General features: G+C 45.5%; 3 protein-coding genes across 3 annotated transcripts; 2 read left to right on the top strand and 1 right to left on the bottom strand.

The window, feature by feature from the left end:
* Window positions 1-11,656: 11,656 nt before the first annotated feature.
* Window positions 11,657-14,527, top strand: LOC124687368 (tobamovirus multiplication protein 3-like). Its single transcript, XM_047221158.1, has 8 exons — window positions 11,657-11,823; window positions 12,390-12,480; window positions 12,576-12,628; window positions 12,719-12,883; window positions 13,368-13,486; window positions 13,772-13,889; window positions 13,983-14,060; window positions 14,177-14,527. The coding sequence occupies exons 1-8, from the start codon at window positions 11,674-11,676 to the stop codon at window positions 14,273-14,275; spliced, it is 873 nt and encodes a 290-aa protein (XP_047077114.1). The 5' UTR covers window positions 11,657-11,673; the 3' UTR covers window positions 14,276-14,527.
* Window positions 14,528-15,572: 1,045 nt separating this feature from the next.
* On the top strand, window positions 15,573-16,408 carry LOC124690187. Its single transcript, XM_047223606.1, has one exon. The coding sequence runs from the start codon at window positions 15,644-15,646 to the stop codon at window positions 16,406-16,408; it is 765 nt and encodes a 254-aa protein (XP_047079562.1). The 5' UTR covers window positions 15,573-15,643.
* A 427-nt stretch (window positions 16,409-16,835) lies between these two features.
* On the bottom strand, window positions 16,836-18,173 carry LOC124690186 (probable methyltransferase At1g29790). The gene has a single exon (XM_047223605.1). The coding sequence runs from the start codon at window positions 18,171-18,173 to the stop codon at window positions 16,836-16,838; it is 1,338 nt and encodes a 445-aa protein (XP_047079561.1).
* Between the last annotated feature and the right edge of the window lie 2,373 nt (window positions 18,174-20,546).

Raw genomic sequence — 20,546 nt, 5'->3', positions numbered from 1 at the left:
AGCTTTTATTTTGAAAACATGAAACAATTTTGTCAACGGTAGTAATAAAGCATATGTATCATGTAAATTATATCTTACAAGTTGCAAGCCTCATGCATAGTATACTAATAGTGCCCGCACCTTGTCCTAATTAGCTTGGACTACTGGATCATCACAATGCACATGTTTTAACCAAGTGTCACAAAGGGGTACCTCTATGCCGCCCTGTACAAAGGTCTAAGGAGAAAGCTCGCATTGGATTTCTCGCTATTGATTATTCTCAACTTAGACATCCATACCGGGACAACATAGACAACAGATAATGGACTCCTCTTTTATGCATAAACATGTAACAACAATTAATAATTTTCTCATTTAAGATTGAGGATATGTGTCCAAAACTGAAACTTCCACCATGGATCATGGCTTTAGTTAGCGGCCCAATGTTCTTCTCTAACAATATGCATGCTTAACCATAGGGTGGTAGATCTCTCTTACTTCGGACAAGACGGACATGCATAGCAACTCACATGAAATTCAACAAGGAGTAGTTGATGGCGTCCCCGAGTGAACATGGTTATCGCACAACAAGCAACTTAATAAGAGATAAAGTGCATAATTACATATTCAATACCACAATAGTTTTTTAAGCTATTTGTCCCATGAGCTATATATTGCAAAGGTAAATGATGGAATTTTAAAGGTAGCACTCAAGCAATTTACTTTGGAATGGCGGAAAATACCATGTAGTAGGTAGGTATGGTGGACACAAATGGCATAGTGTTGTTTGGCTCAAGGATTTGGATGCATGAGAAGTATTCCCTCTCGATACAAGGTTTAGGCTAGCAAGGTTGTTTGAAGCAAACACAAGCATGAACTAGTACAGCAAAACTCACATAAAAGACATATTACAAGCATTATAAAACTATACATCGTCTTCCTTGTTGTTCAAACATCTTACTAGAAAATATCTAGACTCTAGAGAAACCACTCATGCAAACCCAAATTTTAACAAGCTCTATGTATTTCTTCACTAATAGGTGTAAGGTATATGATGCAAGAGCTTAAACATGAGCACAACAATTGCCAAGTATCACATTACCCAAGACATTATAGCAATTACTACATGTAGCATTCTCCAATTCCAACCATATAACAATTTAACGAAGAGGAAACTTCGCCATGAATATTATGAGCTAAGAACACATGTGTTCATACGAACCAGCGGAGCGTGTCTCTCTCCCACACAAGCATTTATTCAAACACAAACAAAAACAAAAGCATACAGACGCTCCAAGTAAAGTACATAAGATGTGACCGAATAAAAATATAGTTTCAAGAGAAGGAACTCGATAATTTGTCGATGAAGAAGGGGATGCCTTGGGCATCCCCAAGCTTAGACGCTTGAGTCTTCTTGAAATATGCAGGGATGAATCACCGGGGCATCCCCAAGCTTAGAGCTTTCACTCTTCTTGATCATAGTATATCATCCTCCTTTCTTGACCCTTGAAAACTTCCTCCACACCAAACTCGAAACAACTCATTAGAGGGTTAGTGCACAATAAAAATTAACATATTCAGAGGTGACACAATCATTCTTAACACTTCTGGACATTGCATAATGCTACTGGACATTAGTGGATCAAAGAAATTCATCCAACATAGCAAAAGAGGCAATGCGAAATAAAAGGCAGAATCTGTCAAAACAGAACAGTTCGTATTGACGAATTTTAAAATGGCACCAGACTTGCTCAAATGAAAATGCTCAAATTTAATGAAAGTTGCGTACATATCTGAGGATCATGCACGTAAATTGGCTTAATTTTCTGAGCTACCTACAGGGAGGTGGACCCAGATTCGTGACAGCAAAGAAATCTAGAACTGCGCAGTAATCCAAATCTAGTACTTACTTTTCTATCAACGGCTTTACTTGGCACAACAAAACACAAAACTAAGATAAGGAGAGGTTGCTACAGTAGTAAACAACTTCCAAGACACAAATATAAAACAAAATACTGTAGCAAAATAACACATGGGTTATCTCCCAAGAAGTTCTTTTCTTTATAGCCATTAAGATGGGCTCAGCGAGTTTTAATGATGCACTCGCAAGAAATAGTATTTGAAGCAAAAGAGAGCATCAAGAGGCAAATTCAAAACACATTTAAGTCTAACATGCTTCCTATGCATAGGAATCTTGTAAATAAACAAGTTCAAGAAGCATAATGCAACAAGCATAGAAAGATAAAACAAGTATAGCTTCAAAAATTTCAGCACATAGAGAGGTGTTTTAGTAACAAAATTTCTACAACCATATTTTCCTCTCTCATAATAACTTTCAGTAGCAACATGAGCAAACTCAACAATATAACTATCACATAAAGCATTCTTATCATGAGTCTCATGCATAAAATTATTACTACTCCCAACATAAGCATAGTTATTCTTATTAATTGTAGTAGGAGCAAATTCAACAAAGTAGCTATCATTATTATTCTCATCAAGTGTTGGAGGCATAGTATAATCACAACAAAATTTACTCTCCATAGTAGGTGGCACCAAAAGACCACTATCATTATAATCATCATAAATAGGAGGCAAAGTATCATCAAAGAAAATTTTCTCCTCAATGCTTGGGGGACTAAAAATATCATGCTCATCAAAGCCAGCTTCCCCAAGCTTAGAATTTTCCATATCGTTAGCAACAATGGTGTTCAAAGCGTTCATACTAATATCATTGCTACTAGCATGCAAATAAGATTCCATGGGTTTTTTAATTTTCGCATTAAACCATTCATGTCTTGACTCAGGAAATAGAATAAAAAGCTCACAGATGTTGTCCATTATTCCTTACTAGTGTAAACAAGAAACAAAAAGATGCAATTGCAGGATCTAAAGGAAATAGCTTCGAGCACAAACACAATGGCGCCAGAAAAGTACTTTACCTGGAACCAGAGTATGAGTGCCTTTTACCTTTCCTCCCCGGCAACGGCGCCAGAAAATAGCTTGATGTCTACGTTCCCCCTCCTTTCCTGTAGACAGTGTTGGGCCTCCAAGAGCAGAGGTTTGTAGAACAGCAGCAAGTTTTCCCTTAAGTGGATACCCAAGGTTTATCGAACTCGGGGAGGAAGAGGTCAAAGATATCCCTCTCATACAACCCCGCAACCACAAAGCAAGAAGTCTCTTGTGTCCCCAACACACCTAATAGGTGCACTAGTTCGGCGAAGAGATAGTGAAATACAGGTGGTATAAATAAGTATGAGCGGTAGCAACGGTGCCAGAAAATAGCTTGGCTGGCGTGTAGTTGATGGTGGTAGTATTGCGGCAGTAGTAACACGGTAAAACAGTAAACAAGCAGCGATAGCGATATTTAGGAACAAGGCCTAGGGATTACACTTTCACTAGTGGACACTCTCAACATTGATCACATAACGAGAATAGATAAATGCATACTCTACACTCTTGTTGGATGATGAACGCATTGCGTAGGATTACACGAACCCTCAATGCCGGAGTTAACAAGCTCCACAATTTGTTCATATTTAAGTAACCTTATAGTGTAAGATAGATCAACATAACCAGATAGATCACATCAATACCATCATAATGATAATTAACTCCACAATCTACAAGAGATCATGATCATAGCCTACGACAAGAACCACACGGTGCACACACTAGTCACCTTTACACACGTGCGGGAGGAATAGAACTACTTTAATAACATCACTAGAGTAGCACATAGATGAATTGTGATACAAAACTCATATGAATCTCAATCATTTAAAGCAGCTCATGAGATCATTGTATTGAAGTACATGGAGAGAGATTAACCACATAGCTACCGGTACAGCCCGGAGCCTCGATGGAGAACTACTCCCTCCTCATGGGAGCAGCGGCGGTGATGAAGATGGCGGTGGAGATGGCAGCGGTGTCGATGGAGAAGCCTTCCGGGGGCACTTCCCCGCTCCGGCGGGGTGCCGGAACGAGTTCTGTCCCCGAGGTGGAGTTTCGCGACGGTGGCGGCGCCCCCGGAGTCTTTACGGAGTTTCGTCAATTGGTATCGAAGTTTTAGGTCACGACGGCTTAAATAGGCGAAGAATCGGAGTCGGAGGGTCTGCGGGGGCCCACACTATAGGGGGCGCGGCCCCCTCGGCCGCGCCGGGGTGTGGTGTGGGGCCCCCGGGGCTCCCTCCGGTCCTTCCGGGTGTTCGGATGCTTCAGATGAAAATAGGAACTTGGGCGTTGATTTCGTCCGATTCGAGAATATTTCGTTACTAGGATTTACGAAACCAAAAACAGCGAGAAAACGACAAGCGGCCTCTCGGCATCTCGTCAATAGGTTATTTCCGGAAAACGCATAAAAATGATATAAAGTGTGAACAAAACATGTTGGTATTGTCATAAAACAAGCATGGAACATCGGAAATTATAGATACGTTGGAGACGTATCACGACGTTGGGGGGTCGGAGGCTTACCGGGGGTCAGGCTGGCGTCGAAGAGGTGGGAGATCGACGAAGAAGGCGACGACGAGGCTACTGGTACCAGCGGCAGCTTCTGGGGTGGTCGGGAGCGTCGAGTCAATCTGGTAGCTACTGCGGCGGAACTCCAGCGATGCTCCGGCTAAATAGGGGAAGCTACGGTCGAAATTGGGGAGTGGGATTTCTCAAGGAGTGAGAGAGATGGATGGTGAGGCAAGTGGTGTGGAGAATGGAGCAAGAGGAGGCCAATTTATATAGGCTCGACGAGGAGGCCGGGCAGCCACGGGCAGGGCATCGATGTCGACATGGCTACGGTGAGCTAGCATCACGGGCGAGGAGCGTCGATTGTGCGGGAGGTCACGGGGAGCGTCAGGGTGGTCATGGCACATCAAATGGTGGACGGGGTCGATCAGGGTTAGCTAGTGTCCGTGTAGTGTACCGGCGGACAGTGGCGTGGACGGCGACGATTGCCGGCGAGTACAGGGCACGCGCGAGCAAGAAATCATGTCTGGGAGGTAGTTGGTGTCCTGGTGAGCGCGTGGGTAGAAGCTGAGGTCAGGGGGAGGTCCTAGGCGATGAGCGGCGACTTTCGTGCGCGCGCTGGCGTGTCAATGCGGACAGTGACATGGTCGAGCAGCGTGGGCACGTCGTGGACTGGACGTTCCACGGCTGCTCCTCGTCCATGGCGAGTATTGTCAGAGTCAGGGGAGTGAGAGGGGACTGGTGGTGCACGGGGACGTGTTGGATCGTAGCGTGCACGCGGGGACGTGGTCGTGTCCGCGGGTGGCGCGCGGGTGCACGGGCATGGACTTGGCAAGGTCGGGGTGGCCGTTTTCCTTGGCGCCTTGTCATTGGGCTTGCATGGTTGGACGAGGGGAAGGACATGACACCTCCAAGACATGATGTAATGGATTGGTATGGGCTGTGCAAGTCTAGGGCTAGAGGTGGCCAATGTCAATGGTTGGCTTGCTTGCCATGCCACACTTTGGTACTAGCAAGTACTGGGTTTGGGCAGGGGATATGGTGGAGGGTACAAAGCTCTGCTAAGCCAAGGTCAGCTCTAGGGTTTAGGCTATGATCCAATGGATCATCTTCTCACTTTTACCAACTATTGAATAATGCACTTAACATGTTTGATTTAATGGTCGCAAGGGATTTGAATTTGAATTTTGCCAAAATACTTTATGGGTGTGATTCAGATAATGTTTGGCACCTCTTGGTGGTATTGGTTTGAAAAGTGGAGTTGGTTTGGTGAAATTCCAAAAATGAGGTGATCTAGAATCTGTTTCAAAGTTGCCACTTTGGCTGCCATTTAAAATCATTTGAAATTGAAACAGCAAGGTTGGCCAACACCAAGTTTTTCACTTTTATGTGTACTATTGATCCGGGCAAAAATATGATGAGGTTTGGTTTAGAAAAGAATAACCACAGGGGTTCAAAGTAGGCATCTGGCTAAAAAAGTTCCATGTGACCATTGTCACATGTGTCTTGTCTTTTTCATTTTGTCTTTTTATTTGTTTTACTTTTCACTTTTGATTTGGCTTGGTGAGTACTATGTTGGGTTTATTAAGGTTTTCAAACCATCTAAACAAAGTAAATATGGCATAGGCTAATATTTGTAAATTGCGGCCATATGCTCATATAGGCTTCTATTTTTATTTTATTTTCTTTTGCTTTATTTATCTTACTCTAAAAGGTAAGGTTTTGAGTTTAAAAATGGTTTTCAACAATCTAACAAAACAAACATGGCAATTGCAATCATTCCCTCATTCACATAGTAGAAAAGATTTTGAAATAGGCAAGTTTTTGTTGGCTCTAATTTTTTGATAAATGGAAATCGATTCTTCTTTGTTTTGAAATTTTGGGGTGTTACAGAGCGGGACAGGAAAACGAGAGCTAGAGAAGAGGGGCAGTAAGAAGAGCGCCTCAACGCCGGCTTGTCGGTCCGAGGGGTTGAAGCTGAGGGATGTTGGTGGGTGGGTGCTGGCTTTCAGACAAGACGGGGTGGAGAAATGACATAAGGAGAAGAGGGATGGAAAAAAAAGAGCCTCGCTACTGATGAACCGGCTAGAGGGGCAGCAACAGAAGGACACCAAAGGAGAGGCAGTTCAAACCTGCTATCTAGCGAGAAATTGGAAAACAAAGGGAATTGTGTATGTATTTCGAAATATTACATGTAGAGGAACACCCAAGGTCTATAATATGAAGTTTTAGTAACATGATTCAATCGATATCAACTCATTGAGTAAAGCGGGAGATCTCGATGAAGATGATAGTCCGAGCGATCCCCACAGCTAAGCGCTACCTCCCAGCAACGCGGATATCTCCTCCTCACTACAAGAATCGAACGAACTATTCCTCCTGCGTAGTCTACGCATCCGGAGGTACAATCCGCTAGGCTTTAACGTCCAGAACTAGGCTACCGCGGAGTGGGGCAGCCTTACGACTTATGTGGGGATGAGAGAGAGAGAGGCACGGTGAACCAAAGGGCCAGAGAGACTCCGAGAAATTTTCACACACATTGAGGTTGGGGGAACATATATTTATAGGTGGAAGAGAAGGCAACAACTTGGGGAAGGGAAGTCGTCGCCTTTGGGGCACCTTGGCGTTTCCCCACCCTATGTCGGTTCGGCTAGGGGTGCGCCGGCCGCTGCCTCTCCTTAGGTCGGTTTGGCCTGCGGTGTGGCAGCCACTCCAACCCTAGGGCCCACCCTCCAGAAGGGGGGACAAGGGGAGGGGTTGGTGCCATGAGCCCTGGGGGTCTGGCTGACTCCCTGTGGCCCTGGTGGCATTGGCTGGCCACCTCCCCTCTCTTTCCACGGGCACAATTCATTCTCTTCTTCTAGTGTCCACCTAACATTCTGAATTCCAGCGGAATTTTTCCCCTATATGAAATATCACCTGGAACACTTTTGATGTTGCCCCAAATCACTTATGGCAGGCTCATAAGGACTCCAAAAGTCTCTCTCTCTCAGTCATAAAAATCTCCAGAACAATTCAAGACACAATCGGGATTTTGTGTTCGAAACGCAGAAGTTAGATCCAAAATCCCAACCAAACGCATCTCACACTGTCTCATGGGCGTCCACATCAAGGTACCTAAATCAAGTGTAGACCATTGTTACGGGGTTGTTGGAGGAGTAGTACACGCCGTTGGTGGCATGAGCGCTGGAGCCGATGCTCAATGACACATATTTCCATTGCCACATGTGCTTCCTTGTGGCTAGGCAATATAATCTCCCTATATAACTCCCCTCTTTCTCGATGCCTATGCTCGGGAATTGGTAAGCGGAAATAACCAACATAGAGCTCTAATTCCACTAGGGGGTATAATTTGTGGACAGTCATTTGCATGGCATGTGCTCGGGAATCAGTTGACGGAAATTTCTAAAGAAAGGTGTGTAATCCACCACCCCCCCCCTCCCACGAGAGCAGAGGTGTGTGATATTCTAGATTCCAGGAAAACCCATTTGGATATGGCTCGCACGGTATGGATGATAGTGTAACAATAGGATTAATATGCATACATTTTTTTAGATAAAAGAGCATAGCCCCAGCCTCTGCATCAATAGATGCCCTTTATTAAAACATAGTATCAATTCATCAAGATTCACTTATTATATTCAAGGATATGCTAAGGTCGATACATGAATCAGCCATAGAAAATGTGGCACACATAAAAGTTATGCATTTGCTATTCTATTAAGATGCCGCCACCCAGTAGCCTGGAAAAAGAAGCTGTGAACAACCAGTAGCATCCGGTTGCATCAAGTAACCATATTCTCCCGCCGCTCCAACGGGAGAAGGAAAACCCATTGTTGAATCGAATGAGCAGCTCGCCGAATAACCTGCAAAAAATTAATTCCAGTTTGTTTGTTAAATATAATATCATTCATACTCCTCCAAATAGCCCAACAAAGAGGTGATACCCCAATCTTTGGTAATGTGTAATATGCATACATGTAATGTGTAATCTTCGATGTGATTTTCATAACCTTTTCAGACATGTATGTTTTTCTGATCTGTTTAAGCAAATATTACTTGGTAATATGTATGGTTGCTTGCATCAGATGCCAAAGTTTATCTCCTTTTCCGAATAAAGACTGTTCCTGAAGATACTTGTTTAATAGACCCAAACTGTGATTTTTTTTCTAATTTAGGCCCTAATAGATTGTCTCGCACTTGCACATCCTCCCCTACACAGTAGTTACTGTAGTTACTACTTACAATGAAAAATCTTGCCAAATGATTCACCAAAAACCACTACAGTGAAAATTATTTTCTACGTAGTACAAGACTTGTTCCACAACAGTACTAGCCTGAGGAATCAACTTCGGATTGGACCATCGAATGGCCTTAAGCTAGTGACAGAAAAAGATCTCCGTTGCAGAGGAGAAAACAAACATTATCGTAGCTAGATTTCGTTTCAGAGATTGAAATGACATGGACATATGGTCCTTCCCCCAACATGTCTGCACCTTTCACATACGGCCAACAGATCAATTAGCAGGAATCAGCCGTCACGCCTCGTGCTGGGGGGTATCGCATCCAATCCTTGAGCATCTCTGCATCTTAATATTCGCCCATGTCGATATCCGTCTTGCATTGGCTTGGCTCGCGCCAGTATTTATATGCCCTGTGCCCTGTGGCTGCTTTGTGCATGCATCCTACAGTGCCTGGGATTCAGCTGAACATGCCAAGCTTTTGGAGGATGCAGAGGAGGGGCGCCTTGTCGAACGCCCTGTCTGTAAGTATATAAAAATAACAGTACATGATACATGCAATGTCGTTAGTAGCTTATCGTTTCAGTTTGATTTCTTACTTAGATCGTGGAGATGAATGTTCACATGGACTGTGAGGGCTGCGAGAGGCGAATAAGGAAGGCCATGTCCCGGCTGGAAGGCACGTGTTATGTTATTCCTAGTCTGAAAAATGGACGGGCATATGTATACTGGTGTTGTTACGTTGACAGTAGGTTGTGCGTGGATGCAGGGGTGAGCACGGTGGAGATCGACATGGACACGCAGAAGGTGACGGTGACGGGGTACGTTGACCGGCGGAAGGTGATCCAGGCGGCGCGCCGCACGGGGCGGGCGGCGGAGTTCTGGCCATGGCCGTACGACGGCGAGTACTACCCGTTCGCGATCCAGTACCTGGAGGACGATACCTACATGCCGACGCACAAGTACTACCTCCACGGCTACAACGACCCGGTGGTCGGCTACTACCCCGGCCACGCCTTCACGCACTTCCTCGACGACCACGCGCTCGCGCTCTTCAACGAGGACAATGTCCACGCCTGCGCCGTAATGTGATTACATCCGTAACTTGAAAAAACTGCGACGCCTCTTTTAGAATGTAGGGGTGGATATCGAGCCATTGATTCAGCTCTACTCAACTCATAAATACTCGTTTGTTAACGAGCTTACTTAACTCAACTCATTAACATGACGATTCACAACAACCGTGAAGGTTGCAGGAATATATTCTTGTGCTACTGCAGTGTCAAGATCGAAGAGACAGATGCACACGAGGAGAACCGAAGTTCGAACATTTCTTGTTCTCGGATTACAGAAACATGCCTTTTACGTGCCACATTAGATGATACCCGTGCTCTGGTCCCCCGTTGCTGGTTTTTTTCTTTTTTTGTTTGCCAAAAAATTCTGGCATTAAAGAAACATACAACAGTATAAAACATCTTCACAAAAAAGAAAATTACAAGAAATTGTTGAGATGCTCTTCATCTTTAACCTCTAGAGCGTGTTGCTGGCGTATCTGCTGCCGCTCCTTTCTAAGTTGGCATGACGTTGTTGGTTGTGAACGGGAAGTCGTTGAACGGGCCTAATAGACCACATCCGCCCAGGAGATGAAGCGGAAGAAGTAACCATCAATGAAGTTTCTTGATGATAGGAGATTCACAACCAGAAGCCTTCAAGAACCATACCACTCCCACAAGCTTCTCGATGTCGCCGCCCCAACAAACCTTAACCCGAACACCAGAAATCAGAGCCCTTCTGCCGACGAGGACCGAGATTCACCATGCATCCATGGACCGAAGGCCACAGAGACGGGATAGATCAGTGGTGGCGCCAACGGGAGGCGGAGAAACCCTATTGTCTGTGTAGGGAGCTCTTGATACAAAGGGCTACACACGAATATGTATCCTTCTTTTTTTGAGCGCGAGACGGTCCCAAAGGACCTATAGCTGACATTATAGTACGAGGTGGAACTCAAACACATCATAAGTTTTATTACAAAGCGGCACAGAGCGGTAAGCATTGAAGCAATAGTGTAATAGTAGAAACACATTTATAATACACATCTCAACTTAGAGTTCAAATTATGCTTAGATGCACATGTTGACAATAGGCTACTGAAAAGACACGTCTTCTAAGCGAAAGAAGGTCAAGCGAGAACACAGCCTGAGGAACCTACAACTATATTTTTCAAAGCCTCTTGCAGTCTCACCAACGGTTGAGCCACTCTGCAATCACGTTGGCAGAATTATATGAGGTGACAAATTGAGCTGTAGATCAATAATATGCATCATCGAGCTTTAATTGTTCATTAGTGTTGTCTGCAAATATGTGCTGATGGTGACCTAAAACCTTTGAATTGAATATTCGGTGTGAACTTCTAGCATTCCTATAAAAGCACCAATAATCAACTTTCACATGTAGAACGGTTCAGCTATTCACTAATCTCCCATGGTACTGGCCGTCTGGCTTGTACAACAACAATTCAAATGCCCTAAGATAATACTCCAAAATACAAGACAAAATCAAATTGATTCATGATTCATATCATAAGTTCAAAAGCTGTCCATATTACTGGACGTTCATCGTCTGGTCGATGTCAACTCTGCAGCACCAAGAGCCACATATCTTTTCTAGCCAACCAGAGGCAACAAGTACAGAAATATAAGCTGGACTCTGGACCGGACCGCGTCGGACCAACTTGGCCAGCCAAGCTACAGCAGCGTTTCGTCGCGGACTCGGAGTCCCAATTCTGGCCAAGAACGCAGGCGCAAATATAACCGGAGCGCGGCCGCACCGCTACCAAACACCTCCCGAGTCCTGTTCGAGCGACGCGAGCCGTCCCTACAAATCCACGTCGGCGCCGCAACCAGATTTCTTGAGCCAACCAAAATTTCTGCCCGGAGAGGAAAGCCTTTCGTCTCCTTTTTGAGGGAATCTCCGTGCAGCCCCGGCGGCGATGGCGATGGCGGCGGCAGCGCCGGCGCCGATTGCCCTGCCGCCGGCCCTGGCGGGGTGGTGGGAGCACGTGAACGGCTCGCCGGCGTGGCAGGACGGCATCTTCTGGGCCCTCGGCATCCTCTACGGCCTCGTCGCGGCTTCCTCCTTCGTAAGCATCTTCTAACTTATCTGTCCTCCTACTGCTAGGTTGGTGCCCCGATGCCAAGGCAGGGGAATAAAGGGTTGATTATACTGACTATTCGGTAGGTGCGCGAATAAATTTGTGATGTCGCACTTCACAAACAGCGATTTCACTTGGGAATAAAGAGGGGTTTCATCAGCTTTGTGGCTGTGTTATGCATCCGAACCTTGTGAAAGCTGGCAATGAGGGACGACGAATAGAATACTAGTACATACCTTTAGATCCATCAAGGAGAAAATTGTGATTCGGCATATGGATAGTTGGACAAGTGCTTGTGTTTATTGCTATGCTTATATGTTTCTAATCCATGAAAACCTTGCTGGATAAGAATGTGTGTATCACGTCTAATTTATGCTTAAATTTATATAAGTGAACTGCAAATAATACATTGGTTCCTTGCAAAAAAAGACAATAAATACCTCAGATAGTAAGGTTTATACTTGTTGGAGAGTGCACATGTCACGTTTCACAGTTTTGATGAATAAATTTACTTAGGAAGAGAAGGCGATACTAACAGCAAGCCATATGTGCAGATCCAAGTTGCCAGGATACAGCACAGAGTTCCTGAATATGGATGGACAACACAAAAGGTCTTCCAATTCCTCAATTTCGTGGTTAATGGAGGTATATACATGCTTCAGTCTCAACTGGGGTACAATTTGCGAACTCATGTATATCTCGAGATTCTGAACTTTACTCTCTTGTTAATTAATCTGCAGCAAGGTGTTCTATCTTTGCTTTCCGTCGCCAAGTGCAACTAGTGAACCCTGAGGTTTGTATTCATTCGCTATTTTCTGCCATTGAAATAATGCTTTCAATTTGATTGACCAGGGTTATTTTCCCCATGTTTTTTGTGTATCAGATCTTTCAGCATGTTATTCTTGATCTGCCGGGGCTTGCATTCTTCACTACCTATGCAATGTTGGCACTTTTCTGGGCCGAAATATCTTATCAAGCACGTGGTCTAGACACTGATGGCCTCAGATCTGGTTTCTACACCATTAATGCTGTCATCTATGCATTACAGGTAAGGCAGGTTCACTGTAATTCTGTATTGCTTGTTAAGTTTGTGCAACTGTCATAGGGTTTGTTTCTGCTAGACAATATTACATGTGTCAGGCTGATCATATTTGTTCTTTTTTTTGGACTGGGGAATTCCATTATAAGAATTAAATGTGAATTCTCCCTACAACATTTGTTTCTGAGAATGAACTCCGTACAACATGGAAAACGAGGATACACTCTTCTCTTTCTTTTTTTCTGAACAAAGATACACATGCTATTGCTAGCTCATATCTGAAAAAGAAAAATAGTAATAATGTTAGTCCTTCATTCATCTTTCCTTGCAGTCTTGATGGTTGACTTTTTAAAAAATTCAATATGACCTCTCATGTATCTGCTCTACCTGAGTTCTACTTCATTTATTCTTCTGGTTATCCGTGTTTATTCGTGTATTCAGTCACTATTAGACTGCCTTGTCTCAATATACTCACGTATATTTACTTCTTCAGGTTTTGGTGTGGGTATTACTGTGGTTGAATCCAAATCCATCTATGCTTATCCTTTCAAAGTTATTCATTGCGGGCCTGTCCTTTTCTGCTGCTCTGGGTTTTCTGCTTTATGGAGGGAGGTAAGATTAAGAAGAACAATCGATGTCTCTTAAGAAAGTTTAAACTGTCATGCATTTGGATCATGTTTTCAGTTAAACTAATCAGGCAGTTTAGTTTGTTTAGTACTTTAGACTATCTGCATTAGTTCAGGGTTTCTATTACTCCCTCCGATTCATATTAGTTGACACTTATATAGATGTATCTTGACACGTTTTAACTGTAGATATATCTATTTTAGTGGCAAGTAATATAACTGTAATATCACATTATAAGTTGTATTCATGTGCTCCTGATTTGATTGGCAGACTATTCCTCATGTTAAAACGTTTCCCTATCGAGTCTAAAGGGAGGCAACAAAAGTTGAGCGAGGTTGGCAAAGTCGCCGCTATATGTTCCTGCTGTTTTTTGGCACGATGTGTAATGGTAAGGATTTCTGTCCTCTAATAGTCAAACACTATTCCGAGTCCATTACTTCATTTCACACAATTTTTGTAATACGCTTTTGCTTTTTTACAGATGTGTTTCGATGCTTTCGACAAAGAAGCTGATCTGGATGTTCTTTACCATCCAATTCTGAATTTTTTCTATTACTTGGTATGTGTAACCCATACAATCATGGAGTCATCTCCTTATTTTAGTCTTTCCTAGTCTGAACTTCAAATTCAGGTTTGTTTCATAGCTCTAACTTGCTGTTACCCCTTTTTCCACAGCTTGTTGAAATTCTTCCGTCAGCTCTTGTGCTGTTCATTCTGAGGAGAATCCCTTCGAAACTACGTCTCTCACATTATCATCCCCTGAGCAGCGGCTAGAGATTAAGGCGTGGTATTCTTATCATCTGAAATTAGAGATTCTGCAGCATTGCAACCCCGAGAGTCGACAAAGGCTACCCTATGTTTTTAACCCTCGTTCAAAATGTGTATAGCTATGAGATCTGAAATCTACACGTAACCTTACCTCCTGTAGCCGCTAACCTTTGTAGTTCAAGGTGCTAATTTCGTGTAATTATTCTCGTTAATAACTATTATTATTAGAAATCAAACATGAGCAAGCAAAATTCCTCACGGACCTGTATTGTACCACCTCCGTTCCTATTTAATTGATGCTGCTTAACACATGAGTCTGCCTTCTGTATGCGCACCACCTGTGTCAATTTAAACCGACCGGAGGGAGTAGAACAGAAAATCTGAGAGGGTACAGAGTAGATGGTGGATCAAACAACATTAAACTTCTAAAGTACATTGCTTTTTGTTTCTCAAGAAACATTTAATAGTACCAAACGAAAAAACAATTACCACAATATAGCTGTTTGATCAACATTCAAAAATATCATGATTCACGCACATCAGATTTGCAAAGTTCAGGCAAACAACAAAAGAAAACTGCCTCAGCGCCATGACAAAGCCCAAACAAAAAACAAAGAGGCCCTTAGTTGAACCTAGTATTTTTAGGCTTTGCGCTTGGAACTGAATGAGTAGTTTATTTTTGCATTCTTTCAATCTAAATGTGTAATATTTTTAAAACACTTATTCACCATCTTGATGCGACATCTTGACCTTTCATCCACTCCGACGTTCTGCTTCCCCAAAAGCTGGAGCCACAGGAGGATGGCTATGTCGGCTTTTTCATTCCAACGGCTAGGAGATCCCCTCGCATTTGCATGATCCAAACTACCCAGCGAACACGCCGGGCTACTGGGCCGCCCTACGCAAAGGTCACGACGCAGCTGCTGCCACATGGCCATTCCGCTGATTTGGATGACATGCCGGGCCTCATGATGATGCACTACGACGACGAGTAGGCTAGGTTTAGATTAGTGTTTGGTTTAAATTCCGTTCAAACTCTCCTGTAAAAATTTCTAAAATTTAAATGAAATTATATGTTACCCAACTTAGTGTTTGGTCTTTTCTTTCATTTTTTTTTGGTTTGATCTTGGTGTTTCATGTTCTGTTTTTGGTCATGTTTTTCTCCATCCATCCCATCAAGTCTGTAGAGCAGTGAACAGAATAGTGGTAGGCGTGGTGCCACCTACCACGAGGCTGCTAACAAACGTACCAACCCAAATTTCAATTCTTTTCTCCACCAAACCAAACTCCGCCGTTGCTCCACCACCCCTGTTCGTTCGTCGCTTGCAAACTCAAACCTTGGCAATCTCCGCGCCGCAAACCCTAGCCGCCGCCATGGCCTTCCTCGCCGGCGCATCCTCCATCCGCAGCCCCTTCGCCATCGCCTTCCCCTCCCGACGACGGCACGATCTCCCGACGGTTGTCAAAGCCACCGCCGCCAGCTCCAATTCGGTCTCCCCCCACCTCCTCATCTCCTCCCTCCGCCTCGCCGCCTCCGCCGCGGTCCTCCTCGCGGCCACCTCCCCGGCCATCGCCTGCACGCCCTCCCCGCCCCCTCCCCCCGCCCTCACCGCCACCGTCTCACCCGATGACGCCGTCCAGGACGACTCCGAGTCCCACCCCTTCGAGAAGCTCATCGTCGAGACCGCCGCCCTCTCCCGTTTCGGCGGCGCGGAGGCCGCGCTGGCCCGCCTCTCCGCCGCCGGGGTCGGCGAGCACTGCGCCCGCCTCCTCGCCGCGCAGGCGCTCTTCGTGGACGGCAAGGTGGACGAGGCGATCGCCGCCTTCGAGGAGCTCGCGCGGGAGGACCCAAGCGACTACCGGCCCCTGTTCTGCCAGGGCGTGCTGTACTCTGTTCTAGGCAGGGCGGCGGAGTCGGAATCCATGCTCGAGCGCTGCCAGCTGATCGCCGGCGACAAATTCGTCACTAATTTCACAATGCCGGTCTCAGAAGTAGAGCCAGAGGCCGAGCCCATGACAGAGGCAGAACCCATGACGGAGAAGACGGAAACAGAGGCGGATGGGGAAACAGAAGCTGAGGCAGAGTCAGCGTCTGTGACAGAGAAGATCGAAACAGAGGCGGAAGGGGAGAAGCTGTGAGTGGATTGGAGGTGTGATCCTCCCTAAATAAGGTAGGCATTTAGTCTTTTCTGTTGAAAGAAAAATATAGGATTGAATGCACAATGCTCTAGTCATACCATATAATCATACAAACAAAGAGAAATTCCAAATGGCATTGCCTGTTTTGCGATTCTGATATGTAGACCACGGGAAAAGATATTCACTGTAGATGATGTCTGAGAATAAGTCGAAGCGATCATGTCGATTTTGAGGTTCTTGATGAGTATCCCTTACACCACTAATTTTACTGGCATGAATACATTGCTTTGATTTACTTGTTCTCTGGTTGAATGCCCTGGATCATGGTGAAATTACTGGAGTGTAATGTCAGAAAGTAAAAAAATTCCTGACTCTGAAGTGTGTATCATAGTTTGGCATACCAGGCTTTTGTACTTCAGATTGCCATCTAGGTACGCGGCTTCTTGAGCAGCGCAGAGAGGTACCACTCGTTCAACTTGATGCCCCGGTCTAGCTTCCGGCCGGCATTCCACCGCACCTTGTTGAAACCAATCCGTTCGAACATGGGCACATACGTCGTGTTCATCTGTGTGCCAATGCAGAAGAAGTGGTCAAGCCAGAACAATCCTCCAGGCCTCAGCACCCTGTAGATGTCAAACAATGCAAACTCAAGGATCAGGTCCGGGATCCAGTGGCTGAGCACATGCATGGAGTGCACGATGTCGAGCGTGTTGTCGAAGAAGGGCAGCCGGTGCGCGATGCTGAGGTGCATGGGCACAAGACCTCGTGACGCAATGAAGCTGTTGAACGGGCCGTCGAAGTTCATAGATGTGGTCACCACGGTCACCCCACGCTCCTGCATCCGTGCAGCGAACGTGCCAGACCCGCCGCCGATGTCGAGCCCAATGCGCACCGTGCCATTCGGCCTTGTTGCAAGCACGGTGTCGATTGAGTAGTTGAGTGCGTCGGTGTCGCGCGTCCACCGGTTCTTCTCCCGGCCGTGGAGCAAGTCGAAGCAGTCTTTGCAGTCGTAGAAACCATTGGTCTTGCCACGGTTCACCAGGCAGGAGTAGTTCTTGCACGTGTAAGCATCCCATACGATGCTGGTGTCTGGCGGAATGGACCACAGGCTTGCTGGTAGCGGCGTCGGCTCGACGTACCCTGCAGGTGATCTTGGCCGGCAACGCCGCCGTGGCAGTGGCTCACATCCCTTGAGCATAAGCTGCTGCGCGAACTGCTCGTCGGACGGGCACTCACCGCCAGGCTGGTAGTTCATGTAGCGCTTCAGCTCATCCGGGAAATGGCGGCAAGCTTGCCCCAGTGTCGGGAACAACTCGTCGGTTCCCAGGTTCCGCATGTAGCCCAATGGCAGCTTGTGGGGGCCAACGGCCAGCTTGAGCTCGCTGGTAAGCTCCCTATCGGCCGCCACTTGCTTCTGCTCATCCCCGGAAGCAAAATTGTTGCTGGCATTGGCTCTGTTGCCAAGGAGCATGTCGACGAGGGAGTTGGCCATGGTGAGGCGGTTGTGCAGGTGCACGAGCTCGTCATGGCTCGCGGACAGGGCGTACTCTGTAATGTTTAAGTCGAGGAGAGACATCTTATCTGAGCTCCAGAAGGGCATGCGCTGGTGGCGCTCACCAAAGCGAATTTCGATTACAGAGCTGGCGTCGGAGAAGAGGAGGACGGAGGCAGTGTTCGTGGCAACGATGAGAAGTAGTACCAGGGCCTTGAACCTGCAGCTCTTGTGCTGCTGATCTACAGGATTTCTGGACATGTTGTAGTCCATGCTGCGCATGTTGCAACGGCAACTGATCAAGTGAAGCACCACAAACTTGCTTCTTGAGTTGTACAATATATGAGATAGCAAGAAGAATGATGCAGCGAGGGTCCTTGATACTAGAACTGCTGCTATCCAAAACTTTGTAAAATAAGTTTAGAGTCCAACCTCGTTGCTTCACAAGTGAGTAAAGTACATGGGCTCTAGTTTAGTTAGAATCTCTTGATTCAACGTCTAATATGATTAGGTTAGGAGGATCGGCCACTGAAACTGGGCGCTCAAGATGATTCCGTAAGCTTTGATCTCTGCAGTTATGATATTTGTCTGAATCTGCACGGCATCATTGTTCATGGCCTGTATCAAGTTGCTGCATTTCTTTTACAGTTTGTGACTGCAAAGTGTCATTTCTACTCATCTCTGGCGAGGACACTGTTTATTATAAAACACGCGTAGTTGCGAACTGGCAAATCTTTCGCCAGATTCGATAATTCTGTCATGTCTGTTCACTGTTGCAACCTAAGTATTTGTTACCTCCTCCTGGGTGAAGTCATCTCCAATAGTCGAATAAAAACCATATGTTGCACATCTAGAGCAGGATTTTTCTTGCCCGTAGAACTAAAGAACTTCTATGTATGAAGTGTTGTTGTTTCACAATTACAAACAGCTAGCAACAGAATCTCAGTCAATGCAAGTCCTTGGCAGAAAATTATCCATGCGAGTGGGCTCCTCCAGGGGGATCTGATCTCGCCAGTGCTGTTTGTGGTTAGGCATGGAGGTTCTCATAGCCTTGATCAGGAAAGCAACGGAAGTAAACCTCTCCTCAGGCCTGGCTGGGTGCTCTGCTACACACCGAGTTTCCATCTTTGCCGATGACGCTGTGCTGTTTGTGAAGCCCATGCAACGGAGTTGGAATCGGTGCAATGCATCTTGGCAGCGTGCATCAGGGCTGCGTGTCAACTAGGTACAATAAATCCGTCTGCAACCCTGATAAGATGAACAGGATGGTGAAGTGTGTGAAATTGCATGCCCGGTTCAACCAAAAGACCGATCTGATGGAGGAATGCTAGACAATTATATTCAACACCTCCCCTCACGTCTAAGCCGGTGGGCCTTTTTTTTTGTCTCGCACGGTTTTTAGACATGTATCCTTCAATTTTTTTTAGGAGGCCGCAAATATTTATTTTAAATACCGCGTTGGTTAGGATTTGAACCCAGGACCTTGTAGGTATGATACCATGTGAAATTGCATGCACTAGTCAGTTCAACCAAAAGATCAATCTGATGAAGGAGTGCTAGACAATTATATTCAACACCTCCCCTCACGTATAAGCCGGTGGGCCTTTTTTTTGGTCTTGCACGGGCCTTAGACGTGTATCCTTCAAAAAAAAATTAGGAAGGCCGCAAATATTTATTTTAAATACCACGTTAGCTAGGATTTAAACCCAGGATCTTGTAGCTCTGATACCATGTAAACATGCACTAGCCAGTTCAACCAAAAGACCGATCTGATGGAGGAGTGCTAGACAATTATATTCAACAAACTGGTGAGTCTAGTGTTGAACTGTCTTTGAAGAACTTTCCTATGTGATATCTAGGACTTCAGTTAGCACTGAGGCCTCTAACAAAAGCACAACGGCAGCCAATGTTGGATTCAGTTGCTGCATTTATGCCAGCCTGGCAGCCTGACAGATGGGCTTAATACATCACTTACTGATTGCAGAACAGATACTATGACAGCGTGCATTTTTCTCGGCAGCAACAGATGAATTCAGTGGCGGGCAGTGCTTAGTTGCTGGGCACCAAGTATGCATTGCAAACCACACTGCTTTGATGGCCTAGGAGTCAAGAATCTGAGACTTCAGTGTTTTTGCTTAGCCACTCAGATGGGAGTGTCTAAGTAGGAGCGCTTTCCTCCTATGGGACCTTGGCAATGCCTAGCCATGCCTAAAGACATCATGGTGTCAGCGTGTGTTCGACAGTCTCATCAAGATCAGGGTGCATGATGGCTCCAATATCTACTTACGGAAATACCAGGAATTGCAATGCAAGAGCAGTGCTGTAGATGGGTAACTGACATTGCAACTGATTCAGTGTGTTCAACTTTGGGTCGTGGTTTCGAGAACTAAGCTCAATGAGTTTCATGTTGAATTCACCTGGCCTTGGTCTGTTGGTCACCCTCGCATCAACACTCAACCAGATCTACTTACGAGATGCTGCAGAAAGGATGAATTCCCTTCGAGGTAGCTATCTAAAGGATTTGGACTACCAGCCGTCGCTTCAGACATGTATTGTAGGAGCAACTTGCAGCGTTCTTTGTATACCTCAAGGAAGAGGAAGGGGACACATCTTCATGCAATGCGTGTATGCAAGGCCAGTTTGGCA

Source organism: Lolium rigidum, chromosome 2 (genome assembly GCF_022539505.1).
Source record: "Lolium rigidum isolate FL_2022 chromosome 2, APGP_CSIRO_Lrig_0.1, whole genome shotgun sequence".
Classification (NCBI taxonomy): Eukaryota; Viridiplantae; Streptophyta; class Magnoliopsida; order Poales; family Poaceae; genus Lolium; species Lolium rigidum.
This window is presented reverse-complemented; position numbering and strand designations above follow the sequence as displayed.